Source organism: Anser cygnoides, chromosome 1, assembly GCF_040182565.1.
Source record: "Anser cygnoides isolate HZ-2024a breed goose chromosome 1, Taihu_goose_T2T_genome, whole genome shotgun sequence".
Lineage (NCBI taxonomy): Eukaryota > Metazoa > Chordata > Aves > Anseriformes > Anatidae > Anser > Anser cygnoides.
Window position 1 is genome coordinate 79,246,724 of NC_089873.1, and position 21,906 is coordinate 79,268,629.

General features: G+C 38.9%; 1 protein-coding gene across 24 annotated transcripts in view; it reads right to left on the bottom strand.

The window, feature by feature from the left end:
- SOX5 (SRY-box transcription factor 5) overlaps positions 1–21,906 on the bottom strand; it is a 643,266-nt gene that overhangs the window by 200,662 nt on the left and 420,698 nt on the right. For all 24 annotated transcript variants that reach the window (XM_048046777.2, XM_048046774.2, XM_048046778.2 and 21 more), the window contains one exon: positions 19,739–19,949. In XM_048046777.2, coding sequence (XP_047902734.1) covers positions 19,739–19,949 — 211 coding nt within the window. The remainder of the gene's footprint in view (positions 1–19,738; positions 19,950–21,906) is intronic.

A 21,906-nucleotide genomic window follows, 5' to 3' on the forward strand; every position in this document is an offset into this window, starting at 1 on the left:
TAATACTAAATGGGACCTTCAATTTCATCATTTTATAATTAACTGAAAAATACTAAAATTGTTTAGTAAGGGATGTGAATTTGAAGAAGTTGCTTCATGTCCTACTTAAATGATAATCTTCTTTGAGAAGAAAGATAGTAACGATGACTCACTCAAAGACTGATGTATATTTCACAAAGACTTCAAAACTTCTCTAGGAAGACATTATTGCGGGGGCCTTCAAAAACAGCAACAATTGTACTGGAATTTAGGATGCTGCTCAGATAGCTGCAACTCTCTCTTACAGGCTGAACATGCCAACAAGCAGAGATGCATTTTAAAGGTGGAAATGGGATCAGGACCTGGCCTGCTGGATTAGATGGTACTTTAGCATCTGACATTTCCTTTTATCTTTTAAATTACTGAAGTTTGGGGCTTTTTTTTTTTTTCTTAATAAAATTACTCATCCGAGCTTAAGAATGCACAGTGAAAGGGAAGAAATTACACTGATGTTATTCAGGGCATATTTCCTACCTTAACAGAATTTTCTTGAAGAATTCAAAAGTAAAAGACAGTGAAAATCTTAAGAAATGAGATTTCTAATTTGAAGTCTTTATTTTATTGTTAGGCATAATTACAGTGCCCTTATTTATGTAAGAGACAGACAATACAAAGCATGATTTTTTAAGGAATCCCTTTCATTTGGCTACCTGAAACTTGAAATCATCTATGGTCTGCTGAAAAATAGATTACCTACAGCCACTTTTTGAGTACATCCTTTTCCTAGCAACACACAAAAGAATGCCTGAATAATCCCTTCCAGTATTTTAAGGACAGCTTGCAAAATAAGTCAACAGAGCAGTGTCAGTTCTATACCAGTTGAAAATCTGGCCAGACAACTGTAATGAGTGGAAACCTTAAAGGCACAGAAAGCCTTCCTTGTCAGGATTCAGATCCGTGTAATCCACAAGTGCTATCTTCCTCTGAAGCACTGGTAATGGACTATAGATCCTGACCCCATAGGAATATGTCACATTAGAGAGTGTCTATTGAAATCAATAACATGTATCCAATTTATGATTTTTTTTTCCCCCAACAGTTCTTAAGGCTACCATGTGTATGCCATTAATCTAACAATTTAAACATATTTTAGATATTTTCATTACGAGGTCCCTCCTGTTAATACTAGTTATTAAAATTAAATGTACATTGAGGCATTGAGGGGGGAAAAAAAGAAACGAATACTTCTAAAAAGGAGGCTTTATTTTTGGCAATAAATATTTAGAGCCCCCCCTCTTCCTCCCTCCCAAAGACTCAGGTTGATTCATCTCTCATCCAAATTTAAAATGCACAGAGAGGCTGCAACAAGCCCACAGAAGATTGATATGCATTGCACTCCACATATGGCTTAGCTCTTTATTCCAAAGTCTGGCATGATGATGTTGGGTTTTGTGATATTATTATTTCGATATATAATAAACAGGGTCTGATATAAAAACAGTGCAGTACAAGTCCCCTTTAAAAAAAAATACAAATTGTTACTATAGCGCTTTGAGAGAAAGGGAGAGAGATTCACAATGCAGGCTCAGAACTTGGCAACCTGTAAAAGTGCCCAGTCGAAAATTACTAACAGCTGGAGATGACAGTTGTTTTAACAGCTGAGCTGACAGGATTAATTTAAATGCACTGAAATCAAAAGTAGATAACACCTGTTTAGTCTTCCAGGGCCATTCGACAAGGTAGGCCAAAGGAAAAAGGCAGAGCCAGGACTGTCTGTGGGAGCACGTCTACACGTACGTGTGTATGTACATGTGTGCCCGTCCCGTGCCCCGCAGAGGCCGGAGGCTGCCGGACACTGGGGACTCGCTTCCTGAGGGCGCCGCATGCGGGGAGCATGGGGGCTTGCACCCCATGGCGGCAGGCTGACTCCTCCACCCGGCACATCTGCTTCCCATTGTGCCCTTCTTCTCCTTCTCTTATCCAAGGTCTCTGACCCGAACCCAGAAATGGATAAAGATCACTGGATGTTAAAGCTGCAGTCCCTCACTCTAGCGGCCCTGCTATCCTCCCGGGTTAATTAATGCGTTTGCTCTGAGCTCCTCGTCGCTAGCGCTCCCACACACTCCCTCCAAACCAAAAACAAAGCAAAAAATTCTTGCCATGCCAAAGCTCGTAACTCTCATGTCCATAAAATAAACAAACAACTTTTCTACAAGGCAAGTAGGGAAAAGCCCAGGGCACACCAGAAGGCATTTATGTGGCAGGGAAGGAGGGGATGCGGGCTGGAGGACCAGGCACAGCCCTTGTCATCAGACACCAGCACCTTCCTGGCTATGAAGCAGGAAGTTTGTCAAGGAGAACCGTCTCCTCTAGGAATGGAGAATCTCAGAGGAGGTATGGATGCCGAGCCTTTCCCTAGGAGTGTACCCAGCTGCCGAGCCAGCTGCACAACTACCAGCCCACTTCTGTGGCTCCTCCACCAGCAGAAATCCCGTCGAGAAGGAAGGGAGTCCTGCTGATGGGGAAGCCCCTGAACCCAGGCTGGAGGCCTCCAGACTAAACCTGCAATCTGCTTTCTGGTTTAGGCAGACAAATGGGACTGAGTTGTTAGAGACACGTACTTCCAACCAGCTTGTTTCCCTGACTTACGTCTAGCCCTTTCTGGTGAGCAGGAGTGTCAGGCTGCATCTCTGAAACGGTGATCAAATTTGACCACTGTGAAGAAGTACACAGTTGCTGTTATCAGACATGATTTAAAAACACAGAACTTGGACACAGAGAATGAAGGTCATGTGGAAAGTCTGTCAAAAAAAAAAAAATTGTATCTTCTGACCCTCTGCTCCTGTGCTTGTAGCCACAAGACCTGTATTTCCTCCTTGGATTCCTCCAGGGATGAAAAAACAGACTTATAGTCAGTATTATGGTGATACTTGATACAACAGCTCTTCCTGCTTGTTCCACATGCCCTCGGTAGTAAGAAGGTGAACTGCAGAGCTCAGGTGCTCACTCACTGGCTCACAGTAAGCCTATCCTCTAGGCTGCCACAGCAATATCAAAGCCTGGCTGGCACCTTCAGTTTTCGTAGTTGAAAACAGAAAAAAGTGTTCAGTAAGAATGCTTCAGAAAATGTTTGATTCATTGATATCAAAAGCCAGGAAAATCACAGATATTCTCAGATACAGCATTAACCCTTGCCAGAAAGAAAAACATGAAGAAAACCATCCGTGGCAGCTTTCCCCTCAACGAAGTGTGCTCAGACAGTATTCCCCTGCAGCCTCCAGGCACTGGAGCTCCCACATCCCCTCCTTCCCCAAACAGCACGGTGCTCCATATAGGCTAACGCACCGTGCCAAGAGAAACAGAACAATTCTGAAATACATTGCATCTATACTTACTCATTTCAGAATCTCAAGTCCTCTTTTAGAAGTTATTGTCCAGACAAAATGGTTTAGCTTGGCAAGTGTAAATATTAATGGTGATTCTGCCAGGAGAAAGAAGATCCGACACACCTCACAGGGGTAGGCCTTATATGTAACAAACTTAGGTAAGCCTGCAGTCAGCACTGATTTGCCTAGATAAGCTCATGCTTGGGTCTAAAATTGTCTTCATTTTCTTTCACAAGAAAATGCCAAAACACTTCAAAACCTAAGTCACATGAACTTCTCTCCTTAGGGTACATGTTGGATACTAAATTAATTTTAATGAAGCTGTGGAATGCCTTGTGATGGACTTTACCTGAGTTTTACTACTGTATCCTAGCCTATACATAGAAGGATTTGCTGTACCACCAACGTGCAGTGCCCTGTTGCCTGTTTTGCCAGCTTTGTATCCACGGCAGGAGAGCTATACTAGAAGGGCACCTACAACAGTTTGTACCTACTGCTAGGTAGCAGAGCAAAGAACCTAAGTCTAACAAAATATAAAATGTTCTTACCTGCTCAAGCATTGAACTTCTTCAACAAATGAACCCAGAGATTCTCAATAAATTGCTGAAATATTGGGCTAATACCAAAGGGCATTTTCCCTGTTATTTTTCACGTCCATGAACCTCTGCATCTCTGGACACTGGCCAAGTCTGGAAACAGAACTGCCAAGTAACATGCGAGAGGCTGTTCTCCTGACAATTCCAATTTGGCTGGTGGTTGGAAGCAGCAGAAATCCCCCAAGAAAACCATCACTAATGATAGCTCGCTGTCGAATATGCAGACACAAGAACCTTACTGTTTACCACAAAAGATATAAAAATAAAAAAAAATAAATCACACAACAGGAAACATCTCAAAGGTGGAAAAATGAAATAAAATTGAGAGAATGTATATTTGAAAAATAAAGAAACCCTCTACTCTCAAACAAACACCAAATAAGGTGGTAGCAGTAATAGGAGTTGTAGTGGTAATATTAATAATGATGGTGATGTCAGGAAGGTATGATCACCTTTGTTTTCATTCATACTTCATTCTTGTAAAATTTATAAAATCTATCTGCATTTCTAAATCATTCAATTCCATTAATATTTACAGAAAAAGTATTCTTGCCTTTTTAGGGGGTTTTCAAAGTTTTCAGTCTACTGGGCATGCAATGATAATTGCTGTTCTGTTCTGCTTAATGATAGAGTCCTTTCCCTGTACAAAATAAGAAGCAGTTTCTTCCCCGCTTTTTATTTCTTTACACAACTCAGAGGCTCAAAAAAGATAATTACAAACAATGCCTGAAGAATGGTTCAGTTAATGTTAATTTATACAACAAACTAATTACTACCAAATGGTAAAAAATCACATGTGGAAGTTCCTGTCTCCCACGCACACAACTAAACCAGCAGCCATCTGTCTCAGCCTAGGAGCTCTCAGTGACAATCGAGGAAAGCAAGGCAAAGGATGGATCCAGATACACTAGCTGCTTCTTCTGACAGAAAATCATGGCATTTAAACACCAGGTTCTGTATGGTGATCTTTGCAGTAGCATTTTTTCCCTTTCATTTATAAAACAAACAAAAAAATACTGGCATCTATAACTACCTTTCTATCTAAATTTTATCTCAATCACAATAATTTAAGATGAGGTCTAAAATACATCTGTCTATCAGCTTTCATTCTTCCTTCTGGCAATTTCTGTACAATGCTCTTTATAACATCCTTAATGTACTGTCTATCAGTAAGCATGAGGTGAGACAGTCTTTGAATTTGCTTACAGTATGATAGACATCATGACAGAAAAATGTGCTCTTTTTGTTTCAACATTTTTTTTCACCACCTGAGAATGCAATTTTCTCCAAAACCTTGAAAAATCAAAGCCAGTACAATTGTTAAATACCTTTATGGGATGCTCATTAAAAACTGACGGGGGAAACTAGCTGGGGACAAATCTTGAAGCATTTGTTCAGTTTAAAGTCTCATTGAATTCAGTGTGAGTGTTACTTTATTGAGGACTTCAATACCAGATCCTTTACATGAATAAGGACCTTGGCATTTTGACTGTTAATTATTCTCTGATTAGCTTGCATCTAGTGAAACAAACTAAACACAATATTATCCTCTAAGCTCTGTACAAGAAATCTCAACTCCAATATTCTCCTCTCCCTGTGAGATCAGAACTCCAACAGTCATCAAAGAAAGTGCTGCACATGAATAGGAGCAAAATATCAGAGTTTAGATTCACAATATAAATTTCCAAGGAGAATTTCTTTTGCTAACAATAAAAACTTATAAATCTTTCTGTGTTTGAATATAAGGCAAAGTTCTCGTACCACAGAACAGCCTCTATGTATCTTATTTAGACCAATGGTCAGTCCCTGCTTATGTTCATGTGAATCCCACACCAATGCCAAAGTACAACCTTATGACTTTATTAGAAAGAAATAAGGCAGGATAAGGTAAACATTGAAGATCTTTTAGTAAAGATTAAATGTCTATGGATTTGTGTTTCTGAATATTTATCTTTTCACAAACAACGAACATGTTTCGGACGTCTTGAAACGACCATAAAGGAGGAACAAGCGTCACAGCAGTTTAAAACGACCTTGTATTCTCACATTCATGAAGTAATGTGGTCATTATTTCTACATGGCAAGAACAGTTTTGACAGTTTAAATGAAGTAAACAAGAAGAGATCACAAGACAATCTACATAACCAAACAGTAATGCCTAATTCTTCTCCATTTATAGACATTCGCAGAAAAAAAATTACAGGGGAATGATTCTTGCATACCACCAGGAACATAAAATTTTACACAACAATATGTACTCACAAGTACTCCTTCAAGTGAAGGACGATGAAGCAATTTTCCTGTTGCTCAGTCCTATTTCACCCAATCTTTCTTCAACCATTACATTATATCATCAAGAGCTGTTTTCTGTGAATGGAAACCTAGAAACCTTTGTAAGGATTTCAATTTATTTCATAATGTTTTCACTTTTATTTTAGTGCACATTATCACAGATCAGTTACAGTTTGTTTTCATTCCTCTGTTACAGTGGGAAAAAAAAATCACAATCCCAGTATATCGAGAACTGGACTTTGCTGTAACAAGCAAACTATTAGAGTTCTCAACAAGGATTACGTGTGTGAAATGAACCACCAACAGCTGTATCTATCGGTGAGTGAGATGAGGAGAAAAAGGAAGGGTCTTTCACTTCAGTGCATGTTGTGAAAAAAAAAAAAAAAAAAACACAACACAAAAACCCCCACCAGTATCTGTAGGGATGCTTTGGACATCGTGCAGTCCTTGGTCAATGACTGACATCAGGCCTCTTCCTTCCTCTTTCACCCCAAGTAGCCTCAAGCAGCTCTCACAGCCAAAAGTCTGCCTCTAATTTTAGTTCCTACTCCTGGCACATGTTGTGTCCTAGATCACTGAAAGCCTTGAATTAATACACTAAGACCCAGTATTAAGCTAAAGAACTGACAGCTATATGGAATGGATTCAGCCTGTGAGGAAGGCTACCTGGGATTGCCTAAACAATCCTAATGTCCTCTTCTAGCAGGAACAAGATGGGAAGGGAAGGGAAGGGAAGGGAAGGGAAGGGAAGGGAAGGGAAGGGAAGGGAAGGGAAGGGAAGGGAAGGGAAGGGAAGGGAAGGGAAGGGAAGGGAAGGGAAGGGAAGGGAAGGGAAGGGAAGGGAAGGGAAGGGAAGGGAAGGGAAGGGAAGGGAAGGGAAGGGAAGGGAAGGGAAGGGAAGGGAAGGGAAGGGAAGGGAAGGGAAGGGAAGGGAAGGGAAGGGAAGGGAAGGGAAGGGAAGGGAAGGGAAGGGAAGGGAAGGGAAGGGAAGGGAAGGGAAGGGAAGGGAAGGGAAGGGAAGGGAAGGGAAGGGAAGGGAAGGGAAGGGAAGGGAAGGGAAGGGAAGGGAAGGGAAGGGAAGGGAAGGGAAGGGAAGGGAAGGGAAGGGAAGGGAAGGGAAGGGAAGGGATCAAACAAACAAATCCCCACTAGTATTTCCACTATCCCAAGATTAATCAGATTTCAAGTGTGAATTCTAAGGAAGAGATAAGGCCTGAAGACTACCACACATCTTAAACATCCCTTAAAGAGTTATACTGAAAAGCTTAAAAAAAATGCATGCCTGCTTCCCCCTTTCTTTTTCCCACACTGGTGCCTGTTTAAGCAAATGCAGAAGACATCTTCATTCTTCTCCTCTTACTGCTTTTTCACTTGTATTTATGTCTCCTAAAAAAGCCGAAGCAGATGAGTTAAAAATGGCCATATACTGCAACTCATTTGCTCCTGATAATACTTAGGACTATGGTGATTGGTAGGTTTAGTCTGTTTTCTGGCAAACCTTTATAATGCCCCATATAAGCAGATCAATTGTCACCAGAGGTATGTGAGAAACCAAGAATGAAATGGGACTGGCAACTGAACTCTCTCTTGAGCACTTTAATGGCAGTTTACTCCATGCTATATTTAAGGCATAAGGCCAGGACCACACCAACATCCAACAAAAAGAGTTTACATTAGAAAAACTGGGAACATTTTGCAGTCTGACAATGTAAGGAAGCGCCTCTAATTTTGTCGTCTTTTTGTCTTCTGTAGGCCCCAATAATTTAAAATGTGTAACACTGTGCATTGTTTCCCTTTTCAGTAACCAATCTAACAACAAAATACTGGTAAAAAATGATAATGTAATAACATGACCAGCATCTCAAAAGAGCTACATTGTTTTTCACCAGAAAGAACAGGTTATAACCTAATACACCACATCATGTGTGTTATTCATCTGAAAATTTTATGGTTAGCTACAAAATGACTCCCAATGATGTTTTCTTAGTTCCTCTGAATTCAGATAGGATTGACTTGGCCAAACTTGTAATAGGAGAATGAATTTTGCCTGGATGTACATCCCATACCCCAAAGCTTCACAGGAGCTGTGAATCAATTAGATGACACAGCAAGAGGAAATGCATAAAAAAGACTTAAAATAATCTTCAGTGAAATGTCTCCATATTTAGTTAAACAGCATTGCTGATTAAGGCTGTACATGAGCTCAGTGTGGAATCCAGAATTGTTGCAGCTGAAAATCATTAGCAAAAGACTGCTGTCCTCTAGTTTCATCTTCATATATTAATTTCACACAGAAGGAAAAGAAACTATTTGGAAATACATTGCTTTATTTAAGTCTAGTGTATAGACATCTCAGCAAAAATACATTAACTCGCTTTACACTTTGCAACAAGACAGTGATCTTATAGGATTTGCGTGAATACACAGTAATGACTAGAGCTGAAACAGTTTTTCTGCTTAGTTGTTGACTTCTTTTTTCCTCTTTTTTTTTTTTTTTGTTTTTTTCCTCATGCCTGACTCTGTGGGAGATAAGATGCTCAGTTACTGAAATGGGATATGTGTTGTGGGCAAAACAGGAAAAAAAAAAAAGATTTAGCAAAAAAAGATCAAGGATGCATATAATACTGAGAGGCTTTTTCTTCTTCTGTGTAATCTTTGTCTCTAGACTATCTATTTACCATGAGATTGCATGGCCTAATCTACAGCACAAAACTAATGCAGCATTCCAAACTATGCTGCAAAAACAGGACACTTGGATAACCACTTCCAAGTTGGGAGAGACATTTTCCTTTCTGATAAACTACTTGGACTCCAATAGTAGTAACTTCAGGGCTATATAAACCTTTAGCTGTGATCATTATTCTTGCAAAGAAATAACTTTTTTTTTTTGAGGTGGAAAGGAAATTTCCCCTTGTGCGTGTGGGCTGGACATTTGCAATTATGCTTCCTAGATATTTATAAAAGATTTGTGTGTAATGACCAAGTAGCATGTCCTGCACACAACCAATTGCCTATGATTACAGGCATGGTTTAAAACACTGCTGAATTTCAGATCTTCTAGATGTCAGCTCCTGTGCTTCTATTAACGTTTTCAGAGATTCAATAATTTAGTTAACCATGGCTAATAAGCTCAAATCAACAACTGAGGTTCATGTCCTTCCCTGTGTCTTGCAGTGTATATATATGTGTGCTGAACTGCTATTTCTACTGAACAGTGAGAATCTGGCTTTCCCTGTCTGTGGCTCTCCTTCCTCAGTCTGTGTAAGCTAGTACTTTACATACCTCCAAAAGGCAAGGCTGGGTGCTAATTCATCATGCACTATATTACTTAGATTCAAATATATTACCATCTAAGAAATGTAAGTTTCTAGCAATTAATGACTGCACAGACTTCGTTGTTGTTACCTTTCATCAGGTCTCTGTTTCTGGAAACTGGCAAGATCCCTGCCTGTTTAAGGATACAAGACCAATTCACGCTGGGTTCTTTACAACTCCTATATTCGGTCAAATGTTTCCTTCTTCAAGCTTTGGCTGTATTCAGCAGGATTTGTGAACTTACATTTGAGAGCAGAATTTGGACCACCATGTTCTGAGGTGTCTTTTAACACTCCTGCACTCAGAAGTAAATCAAGGTGAGATTCCTCTCAAGAACAATGAGCCTAAAATACAAACCATAAAGCTTGCAACGGGGAGACCATGAATTCAACTGCAGTCATGTGGCTCTCTTCCTGTCTCTGCCTCACGTCGGTAAAAAGGAGAAAAGGGCAGCAGGCTCGTTAAGTCGCAGGATGTGGCCCGCATGGACTCAAGCTGAAGAGGAATCCAGCAAGAGTGACACAAGGTGCGCGCCTTCCCTCCTGCCCAAACATCCGGGCTGAGACATGCAGGGGTACATCTAATTCCCATTCTGTTTGCTTTGAAATTAATCATTTTCCTGAAAGTTGAATGCTTCCCCCTACACGCACCAATTCTTTCTTGCACAAAGTTGGGAACAACCTTTCCCATGTGCGCGGTGCCGCAACCCCATGCTGCCACCCGTCCATCAGGGCCCCTTTTTTCCTGGGGAGGGTGCGTGAAGAGGAGGGGGGAAGAAGAAAGCGGGAGGACTTCTGCATCAATCAAAAATGTTTGGGGTGGGAAGCTGGGGGCGAAAAAGGGAGCAAGAGATAGAGATAGATTAGAGGGTAACAAAACCAGAGAGGAAGATAAACAGAGCCAAAAAGAAAAATGTCCTTTGTTCAGTTAAATGGCTCTCTGCTCCCAAGCCCTCGGCATGACTAATGCCACACTGTGGTGTGTAAACCTCTTGGGCACATAACACAAACAAAGCATAACTCGGCCTGAACAAACAAAGGCCCAAGCAACAGTGATTGAATTCATCTTAAAACAACAAATCAATTCTTCCCTATTAATGCCCTAAATACCAGCGTAGGAGCACTGTCCTGTTGTAATAAACAGCCATGTGTTCAATTACCGTCTGTTTTCCCAACTACTGCTCTCTTCAGTAATTACACCATGCAATGCATTCTACATTGACATTATATTAATGTGCTGGGAGGAGAGATCTTAAATATGAATTAAATCAAGGCTAAACATTTCAGAGTCGCACAAGTGCTAACAGGGCATTCTTAAGTAGAAAGCACAGACTGAATTTTTTTGTTCCTTTCCTTTTCACCTTCATCCCCTGACTAAACAAATAAATAAAATGCGAGCTTGAAAGGACTCTGTTGCCCCAAAGAGTGCCACAGTAAACCTTTCATAAGCTCTCTAAACGTCCACTTCACCTGTACAAGATCAGCACTCAGTAAGTAGTGTTTCACAAGTCTCAACTTACGTCACATCAGCGTAGAAAAATCCTTCAACAATAGACAGGTGGCAACAAAGCAATGCAAGAAAAACAAAAGCAGAAAACTTTCTGTGCTGAGACAAATGCAGAAGAATAAAAGTTTCAGAAAAGGTTTCTTACCCTTTTGCAGACCTGTCAAACAACTTCTATCGACTACAGAATAGCACACAGCAAACAGACCAAACAAAAGATACGATGAAAGACGTATTTACTTGTACAGGGCTCCTTCCCCCCACCTCAACCTTTCTTTCCATTTCATCTACACCCACACTGCACAGTTTGCATTGTGTTGTTAAATAACCAATAGCAACCTAGATGAAACAGTGGAAGGGTTTCTATGATGCTGTCAAGCACCAGACAGATGCTTGGCAGTGTCAATATGGTTCTTTACATTTGGGTTGTGCCAAGACTTGAAACAAAAAATAAAATAGGAATAACAATAATACTTAAAAAAAAAAGAGAAAGATGGCAATAAGTTAGTGCACAGACGTGCAATAAATTTTTAAATCAATGGAGTATCATCCTACCTGCTGGGTTTTACTTCAACAATTTGAACTGTTTTGGAAATAGATAAATAAAGGGTTGCTTTTTGCTTGTGTACTGGATTGCAAGAGTTTTAATTGAAAGCAAAATCAAATTCTGGGGGGTGTAATGACTGCAGATTTCTAGGCCCTCTGGAATATACCCATAGGTTCCCGCTGTAAAGGCATGCCAAGTTATGTCTAGCATATGAAGTATGACAAACTTCCAAAATCTGTTTCAAAGTAAAATGCCTTAGGTGCTGCAAAACTTTTCTGACTGAGGCTTCAGAAGACAGAAATTTGCACATTTGGAGGAAATCAAATTTTGAAAGCCTTTCTGACTAAAATATTGCAGTTTATCCTCAAAACCATAATGTATAACATTCAGATACATATATGTTTTTATAACAACTGCTCATTTGTCCTCCTCAGGTCATTAGATACAAAAGCATCCCCAAACCCTTCCAGGTTTTGAAAGTCATTTTCATTTAGTTGGTGGTTTTTTGTTTTTTTTCTTCTTATTTTTTTCATTTCAGCTGCCAAACCAAGTCAGGGGAAAAGCTGTTTCCACCTGACCCAAAATGTTTTATTTAGTCCTAATTGAAATGTTTTCATTTCTCTTTCAGATTAATCATCTTAAACATTTAATAACAAAAAATACCATTTCCAATGAAACATTTTGTCTAAAAATGTTGACCGTTCCAAATTTTCTACAGTTTTTGGCTAAAATTAACTTGTTGAATTGCTAAATGGTATCAGCCCTTCATTACTATATAACAGGTTTTAGGGTTTTTTTCCCTCCAACTCTCCTTTAGTCTGAACGCTTTCTGAGTTTATGCATTACAGTAAAGAAATCACACACATACAGCATGTTTTCTCCTGAGGCAATACAGAAGCCACAATACAGTGAAACTGTAGGAGAAGAAATGATTATGAATGGAGTTCTGTCTTCACAGTACAGCTTATTTACAGTGTGGGAGATGTATATATTCCTGCAAAAGTGGCAACACTCAAACCACCTTAAAAATGCCGATATTAAACAGACACATAACTAATAAGAGTAACCAAGGGCTTCAAACTTCAGAGTGTTTTTACAAGGCTACTTCATTAGCAAAACAAGCAAGTGGGAGTTGCTGCAGATGTTGCTCCTTGCCATACTAGAGGCTTTCCCTTGCTTCTGGTAAACAGAAGATGCAAGACAGCCTTGTGAATAGCTGATGGCACAGACTGAGATCTGAAGCTAAGTAGCCCGTATGACAGGTCATCTTAATCAACTTCAAAAAGCCAATCCACATGCTCATCCCAGCTCCTAGCCTCTCCCTCCCTGATCGGTCTCTCACTCATTTGGCCATATTTTCCCCTTCCCCCTCCACTCTCTTGTCACAAATTGCGCTATTAAGAAAGCACACAGGGAGCCCTTCAGGTCTCCATCCTCTGGGCGCAGGTGGTGGGGAGAACTTTGAAGTGAGCTCTCCACTACCTCTAGTGCTGGCCGTGCCTCCTCCAGGAGCAGCTCTTATTAAAAAAAAAGACCAAGTATCCACTAGAACAAAACCAAGCAGGCCTATTTAATTAGGGCAAGCGCTCAAGATCCACTTCTTCATGTTAAACCACACAGTCTCACAAGCCTGGGAGGTCTGATTAATTTTAATATGCACGGTCATGACAAACGCCTCGGGGGTAAGAGAGAGAAAAAAAAATCCTACAAACCCCGCTAGCTCAACAAATAGGTTTCTGCTAAATGCTGTGCATGTTGCCCAGATTAAGATGTTACTATTCAGCAAGGGCTTGAACCCTTAATATGAGGGACAAGAGGCCTGAGAAACAGGTGGCTCACTCTTCACTCTTAAATAAATGACATCCCCAAAACCTGTGGCACAGAAGCGTGCAGAAAGAGTTGGCACAATCCCTCATGTATATTTGTATATTACCCATCTGGGTCAGAGGTTTCTCCAGCAGCGATCCATGGGTTGAAATGAAGCTCAGAAAGTTAATGGCTTTTCCAGAATTAAAAAAAAAATATAATAAAATAAATCAGAGAGGAAAAAAAAAAGGCAGACTGCAGGCTGATCTAATTGGAATACACTGGGTGCAACAGGTAAATCAAAATGAAAAGTGGTAGCAAGCTTTGAAAACACCCACTGAAATGAATGATGACTATTGAAGAGTCTGCCTATCTGGGGGAGTTAGGCGCAGACAGGAGCCCAAATCATTATTTTGGTTTTGGTGAACCACTTATATGCTGCAATATAAAATTTGGGAAGTGAGAGAGCAAGCATTTAGCTTTGGCTACTTCCTGTCCAATGTTATGGATTGAATGCACCCTGAAAGGAAATTTTAATTATGAAGACCCATCGGAGAAGACTTTCATTCTAAAACAGGAACGGGGAGAGGGACATCTTCACTCCAAAAGCACAGGTTTCCTGCATCTTGCTTGACTATAATGCTTTCTTCTATATTTAAGATGCTGTATCAGCATCTCAGATGCCTTTATCAAAAGAGAAAAGAAAAATCTGAAAGCTACAAACCTTTGAGGATGTAAGCATGAGAGACTTGGAAGGGAATCTAAGCAAATTTTAAAAACATCCATAGAAATAAGCCATGACTATCAGGCTCAACTATTAGGAAGGAAAACACTTAAAAACTGAAGGTGACAAATGAACCAACTTCACTTTGAGCAAGTAAGAGCTGGCAGGACTTCAAACTAGGCTACCTCTGTTCCAGAGTTAAAGCACTTGTTAATAAAAGTTTAAGCCACCACAGCATTTAAGAGTGCCTTTTCTTTGCATAGGCCTATTTTACAAACTTCATCATCTTTTTTTCTTTAATCAGCAGCATATGAACGCACATTTCCATATGGCAGTGTCTGAAAGAAGTGCATGGAAGTTTAATGTTGGCATGCTCTACAAGACATTTTCTTGTGACAGACTGCATAGATGAACATGGAACCACAACGGATGCACTTGAAGCATCCTTCTACAGCAGCCAGAGTGTATGAACAAAACTTAAAAGTATTCAGCTGAAAAGTATCCTTGTTTGTCCTTCAGTAGAACAGCATACAAAGCCTCTTCAACGTGTATTTTGTCAAAGGGACAGTGCAGCACCAAATAAAAGAAATTCAAACCTCAACCAATCAGAGTATCCTTAGGGTTTTCCCCTGGATCTGTTCACTTTATGTCTTCCCATCTCATCACACATAATTTAAAAATGAGAGTCTGCATTTCAAAGGACTCTCTTGTGCCCGTTAATGGTATGCTCCGGAATTTACGGCTTAAGAAGAAGGAGACCTCTTGATTTCTTTAAAAGATATGGTGATTAAACGTTTGATAATATTAGGAGATATTCTGGGATCTTACATCAACTAGAGAGCCTGCATTCAATATGGTACACTTTTATAGACTACAGAATTGCTTAAACAACAGCCATTTAAATTACCACAGGAACAGGTGTTGTGATTTATAATGTAAACCTAAACATCAAACACAAATAGCCTTTGGGGGATGTTCAGAAGACAAAAATCATGCCCAAGATGCCTTTCTCATCACTTTCTTTCCGACAAAATAATTACTTATAGCATTGCAGTATACTATTATAGATAAGGATCTAGTATTCACATTGCCTGTTGAAGCCCTGCTTCAATATACACTTTCTGCTTTCTGAACACTTGAGATTAATCGTTCCTGCTCAGACGACCTAAGGACTAGCAGATGGAAACTTTGGAGTAGGAACAATACTAAACACTAAATATATATAATTCTTGTGTGTGCATATTTATATATTTACTTATACACTTTATATGTATGCCTGTGTATATGTATTTACAGAACAAGAACAAAAAAGAATTGAGTGTCAGAGATTCTTATTAAAGAAGAATGAGCCATGCAGATGAATGAATGCACACACGTGTGCACACACTCATACACAGTCTCTGTGGTCAGGCAGATGTCCGTATAATCCCTTTTATCCAGAATTCCTACATATTCTGTACAATAATATAGATCTGGCCTCAAAATACACAGTACAGCTGTTTTAAACACAAAGTCACAGATACATAACCTGTTGAAAACATTTTGAACAGAACTGAAGAAGAAGATTGATTCTTAATTAAAATTTAGGAGATGTAAAGAGCCAGTGAGCTAAAAATAGGAGAGAGTTTCCTTGTTTGCCTATTTTTTTTTCCAGAAGCCAAGCCACACGCTTAGAGCAAAGGCTACACAGATTTCAGAGATTTAATTTTCCACAAGCACAGACCATAAATTAAAATACAGCAATCCAATCCCATTAATAGTGCAAGAAAAAGCTAAGTGGCTGCTTTGGTCTTTGCTTTCATGAACTTGTGTCAAGCCCAGTGACTTCAAAGAGATTTCCATTTCATTTCTACAAATGAAGAGAACAGACAGACAGAGAGTCTCTGCCATCCTCTGATGCCTTAAGGAAACAGAAGAAAAACATGCCTGTATCTCATTCGCCTAATGATTTTAGCTGCAAAAGGAATCCCATGGTCGGCAGACGACCCTCAGGGCAAGGGCTTGAGGTCTGTCACAGTATATAAGGCTTCTCCAAACCCACTCCATTATCTTCATTATTGTATACCAGGAATAAAAGAGGACTGACTCCTCTTCTGAAGTTCAAGTTAGAAAGGACAGAATGTTTCATTTAAAATAACACTGTGTGACTTCAGTAATAGGTTTATGCCTTTGGGGGCCTAAATACTAAAGCTGTATATAAGGATTTTCTGCAGAATTTGAGAGAAGAAAAATGAACACTGTATTAGCAATGAGTAAAATTCCACAAGTTTTAGGTTCACTGTAACACTCCATGCCTCTGTGTCAGTATGACTCATTGTCAATCACATACTTTCATAAAGCAAAAGTAAAATGGCAAGTTTACAGGAAAAAAAAAAAAAGAGCATGGGGCTTAAGAGCTAAGTATAAAACCCCATGAAAATCAAAACCAAACACATATGCAAGGAAGAAAAGGAAGTGACAAGCTTTTGGAAAGTTCTTAGGAATTAGTAGGTAGTATGGCTTCCTATAGGGAACATTATAACCAAGGGCATATGTACAACAAAGCAACACAGAAGTCACTCATATGAACAGAGATACTTCCCTTGTCAATGCATGTGTGGGCACATGTATATATTCAAATACATGCATACACACGTGTGCATTCATGCACTCTGAGCAGTAAGTTTCACAACACTGTAAAAGTCGATGTAATTTATTGATGAAATTTACTAAGTACTAACTTACTTTCTGACAAACATAATTCAAGAAAACCATTTGCCTTATGTTAATAAACTTTCTTAAAACAGTCAGACCCGTATCAATATTTTGGAATATCTCATTTGTCCTCAAAAGCCATTTAAGAAAAGAGAAGTCTTTCACGGACTGGTAGGAGGTTTGGATCAAGACCTAAAGTTGTCTAACCAACATTTCTTTTTTTTCCATTTTGAAGAAACGGGCCATTTGAAAGAATGCTTCCAAAGCACATTTCCCACAGTAATTCAGAAGGCAATTTCAAACAATAAAAACAGAGCAAACACAGGCCATTGTACAAGTTAAATAATATATAAACTTGTGAGTACATAGAGAAATGGGAATCTGGCTCATATTTGGTCTTCAAAAGATTCATGGGAAATTGATTTAATTAAATCTCAGTTACTGGTGCAAATGTTCCCCTTTCTTCCCAAAGAGAAATAAAGTATTATATCATTGTTGTTGACATAATACAGCAAAGCTTAACCAAGATTCTTGGTTTTACCCTACACAGCTCCACAAACAAGAAAGGCTAAAAATTACTGAAATACACAGTGATCATGCATTGTTGAATTCTTATCTAAATGTACTACTAAAGATTTTCACTGGTAACTTTTCTTATTCACAAGGAAAGTCATTAATATGCTAATTACCTGACCAGTAACCAGTGGTGACTGACTTCTGTACTTCAGCACTACATGAAGAAGACACGACGATATGTAGATTTTCTACTGTAGTTGAAACTGAAAAATCATGCTTGTAGTAGTATTACAAGTATGTACAAGTATGTACTACTACAAGCATGATTTTAGGGCAAGAGACTCTTTTACAGCAAGAGGCTCGAATCTGTGGAGGATCTCTAAGAACAGTCTTGCCATCTGCACCCAGAAATATATATTTTTTAATTAGCCACTCTAAAAACAACCATGTTGGCTGAAGGGAAGGGGGAGGGAGACTTGTCAAAATGATGTATTTGTCCCTCAACACCTTTCAATGCTCTTATGCAAGTCTAATTTTCTTCCTAGCCAGCTCACCTAACTGGCCTCCTTTTGTTTCATGTCCTGTTTCCCATTCTCTTCTAACTTCTGAACTTTTGTTAGTTCGCTTTTAAGGAGAAAGGGAAAAAAAGCAATGTTTTCTATTCATTTTTTTTCCTGGATGGGGAGTAAGCAGACATGAATATGGCACCCTCATAATGATTTAACTAGGGCTTAATGAAATTTTCATCACAACCTGCTGTTCATTTTAATGGCCTTTGAAAGACAATAGAACAATGGCTAGAGGAAAGAAAAGATTTTCTGGTGCATGCATTTGCAAAGCCCAACATTCAGTTTCTCCCCCTCCCCTCTCTTCCAATATCTTCACAAAGCTGTAGATCTTTTGTTTGTGCTGTATATTGTCATTTTAGTAGAGCTGAGATAATGCACAAGCTCTGTAACCATTCTCATGGCTATCTGTGGCCTTTCCTCAATGAAGTCTGTGCAGATGGTACAACCTCATAGTCAACACAGTATTTATACACTGCACAGAAGCCCCTGCTCTTTCCACTCAGAAATCTGGTCTCCTTCCACCCTCCCGCCCCATACTCAGGAAAGAACTTTTCCATTCAAAGGCACAAGGTAGGTCATAGCACTGGCCATTAAGTCAATGTAAACTCTAAATGAAATGTTGTGATTATATGTAATATTCCAAAAAATGCTGAGGCAAAGAATTTGTTTCCCAGCAGACTCCTACAGCATGTTCCAGACAAGAAGAGAAGATTAATTCACAATCCTGTCATGCTCATGTATGTGACAGTGTGGCTGTGCTTGCATCCATATTTTCATTCCAGTATGCAGATTGTCATAAATTTTTCTTGTAGGTGCTGTCAATTCATGCTTGAACACTGAGGTGGCTTTGAAGGCCATGCTTTCAAACATCTGAAATTAATTTCTACAACAGGATAGGCAAGTGTAAATGAAAACATAGTGCTATTACTGTGCATTTGGGAATAAGTCTCAGTGAGTTCATGCAACACCAACTGGTCTACAGACTCCTGGAAATCTAGTTGTAAATATATATGCTGGATACCTATGGAGAATACAGTGAAAACGACACCTTCCAGTCAGGGGGTTGACTCTACCCCAAAAAGATGGGAACTGAAAATCTTACTTCAAGTTGTTCTGTGGCTTCTCAGGGATGAGATGTTTGGTCTTAGTCCACAGAGCACAAATTGCATCATCACTGACTGGACATACAGTCCCAAAAAGAAACTGATTCTCCAGAGATGTTTCCTATATGCCTGGGTTGAAACTTGCTGGCCACCCACAATGCAGAGAAAGCCTGTACTCTTGTTTGTATTGTACCCTGCACTACAGGTAAATAAAGAATGACATGATAAGACATGCTCCATCCAAAAGCTTTCAGAAATTCCACATTTAACTTCTTACCTTTCAAATAATGGCATGTCTACTTTTCACAAGATTTCAGAAAAAAAAATTACTTTGCTGATAACCCTGCTTTTTGCTCTAAAAATGATGGGGTAGGGAGTGGTGTAAATGATCCCCAGGCTGTTAAAACTACAATGTTCATTATACCATATTGAGGGGGTTAACGTGATGATGTGTCTATTGTAACTGTGACAAGACCGTATGTCAGACAAAGGCTCTCATTTGGGAAGAGCTAAATATGTTAACAATGATGGGATATTGTTAAAATTTACCTATAATGTAGACAAGAACTATGAGTTCTTTACTTCAATTTTTCTAGCAAGAAAAAGCAAATGGAGCAGAAAATGGGAAGATTAAAAAGTATACATATCCAAAGAAACTGGAGAAAAGAAAACAAAACAGAAAAGTTTGGCCATTTTCCCAGGCCTTACCTTCTGGCTCATTTTTGATGAGCTCTTCCATTTTTCTTTGCTTAAGGGTGTCTACAACATCCGCTAGGCTCCCTTTGCGCCTTTCAGGGGTTCCCAGGGCTGTGCTGGACAATGACTCTCCACTCTGACGCCCACCTTCTTCTGCCTTCAAGGGTGAGGTAGATGAGTTGTGCGGGGCAAATGAAGACATCACTTTATTGCCATCAACTTCCTGAAAGAAGAGAAAAATTGAGCTGAAACCTTTCTTTTCTTAAAGAAGTTAAAAAAAAAAGATGGAAAGAAAGAAAAATCCTTTGTTCTTTGAGTTCATTGCTGTTTGTTCTTCTGTTGAAACCTTTAAAAAGGCATGCAATGCTTCAAAAACACCCAGAACAAAGGCTATCCATAAAGCATAAACCAAGATTACAGGCTGAAGTGAACAAAGATCAGCTTGCAAGAGAGAAACATAAAATACAGTTTTTCTCTAATTGAGAAGAGGTGTTGTACTCATAGGTTTCCTAATAACAATGATATTGATTACCTTTAATTGTTTGCTCTTTTACAGCTTTCTTTGGAAAAATATCTTCATTTTTTACAAGGACTATTAATTTCCTGACTTTATAAAGTACTTAATGCCATGATGGCTAGTTGCTATAAGAAATGAAATAGTAATCAAATATTAAATGCCCTTCGTCATATGATTTATTTTAATACACAGTTCAAGCAGTTCTTCCATCTTTAAGGGATGAAGCAATAGTTTTCCGTCTTGTAATTCTCTTTCTATTCCCCTCTTCCATCTTATACTTTCATTTCTTGTAGAGACAGTATTTTTCACAAAGGTGGTCCTAATGACTTTCATTGGCAGTACAGTGACAAAACTCTATGACTTCCTGGAATATACACACAACCCTCCTCACGTGACAGTCCACAGAGGTCTACTCATTAATTTTAATGGAAACCAAAACTGGTTCCAGCATCTTCAAACTCGCCTTCATTAATGTGAGAGCCTTCTCCTCCACGCCTCCTCCAACATAAAGCAATGTTCTCTGCACATATTCCTTTCGCCTTTTATCTCCGATATCCTTCTGTACAAATCTCTGAAACACTTTTTTTTTCTTTTTCTCTAATGTACACCATCTATACCTTGCAAAACTTAGGCCAATGACTCCAAAAAAAGAGTACACGCATTGCATAATATACCGTGGCAAACATTAACATTTTTTATCAGATTCTCCAGACTTATATTTTTTTATTTTTGATAATACTGATCCATTACATTTTTGTATTCCAGATGTTTAATTAATATTATTTCTACAAAAGTCACTGGACCATCTTCTGATCTGAGTTACAGACTTGGTTGAAAAAATCTTACTAATTTTTAAACTGCTTTTATTTTATGAAAGGGAGACACGATCCATTTTTAGTGATTTTTTGGTAATACTTTTATCTTTTGTTCTTGAATCATTTTTAAGGTTTTCCTAAACCCCAACGCTTCAGCAAAAAAAATATATCTTTTCCTTAGTAGAAAATTAATTGCTAGGAGTTATCTCAACAAAATTTGAATAAAGCAATATGGAAGATATGAAGTTAAGAATGTATTTGTTTTCACAGATTACTTCATTTTGGCAAAAAGACTGCTGTTGGTTAAGAAAACTTTTAGTGCAAACATTTTTGAGCAGCTTGAATGTGTTATACTAGTGAATGAATTTCCTAACAGAATCGGATTTAACTGAGATTACAATCTGGGCCATCATATGCCCCAAAAGCCAAACCCAGTGATGTTAATGAGAGACTTTCTACTGACGTCAGTGAGCTTTTGACCAGGGCCTAAAAACATTTTCCAACTTTAGTCAACAGATACACTCCTTTATGTTCTTGAAACTCCCTCCGTTTTTGTCATGCACTTGGAAAATTACTAGTTGTTAATGCTCAACTTCAAAAGTCAGTTGGAGCTGAATGCATTTTTTTTTCACATGTACATACCTCAGAAAACTACGTTTTTTATGCTGATCTAGATGAGCTAGGTAATGAACTTCAGCATCAGTTCAGATTTTATCGAACATTCACACCTATTGTCACCAAGTGGTAATTTTTTTTCCTACAGACAACGCCAAGAGGAAATATCCTGAAAGCTGATTTCTTGTTCATACTTCAAAGACAGATAAGCCAAATGCCATCCTTAGTTCTTA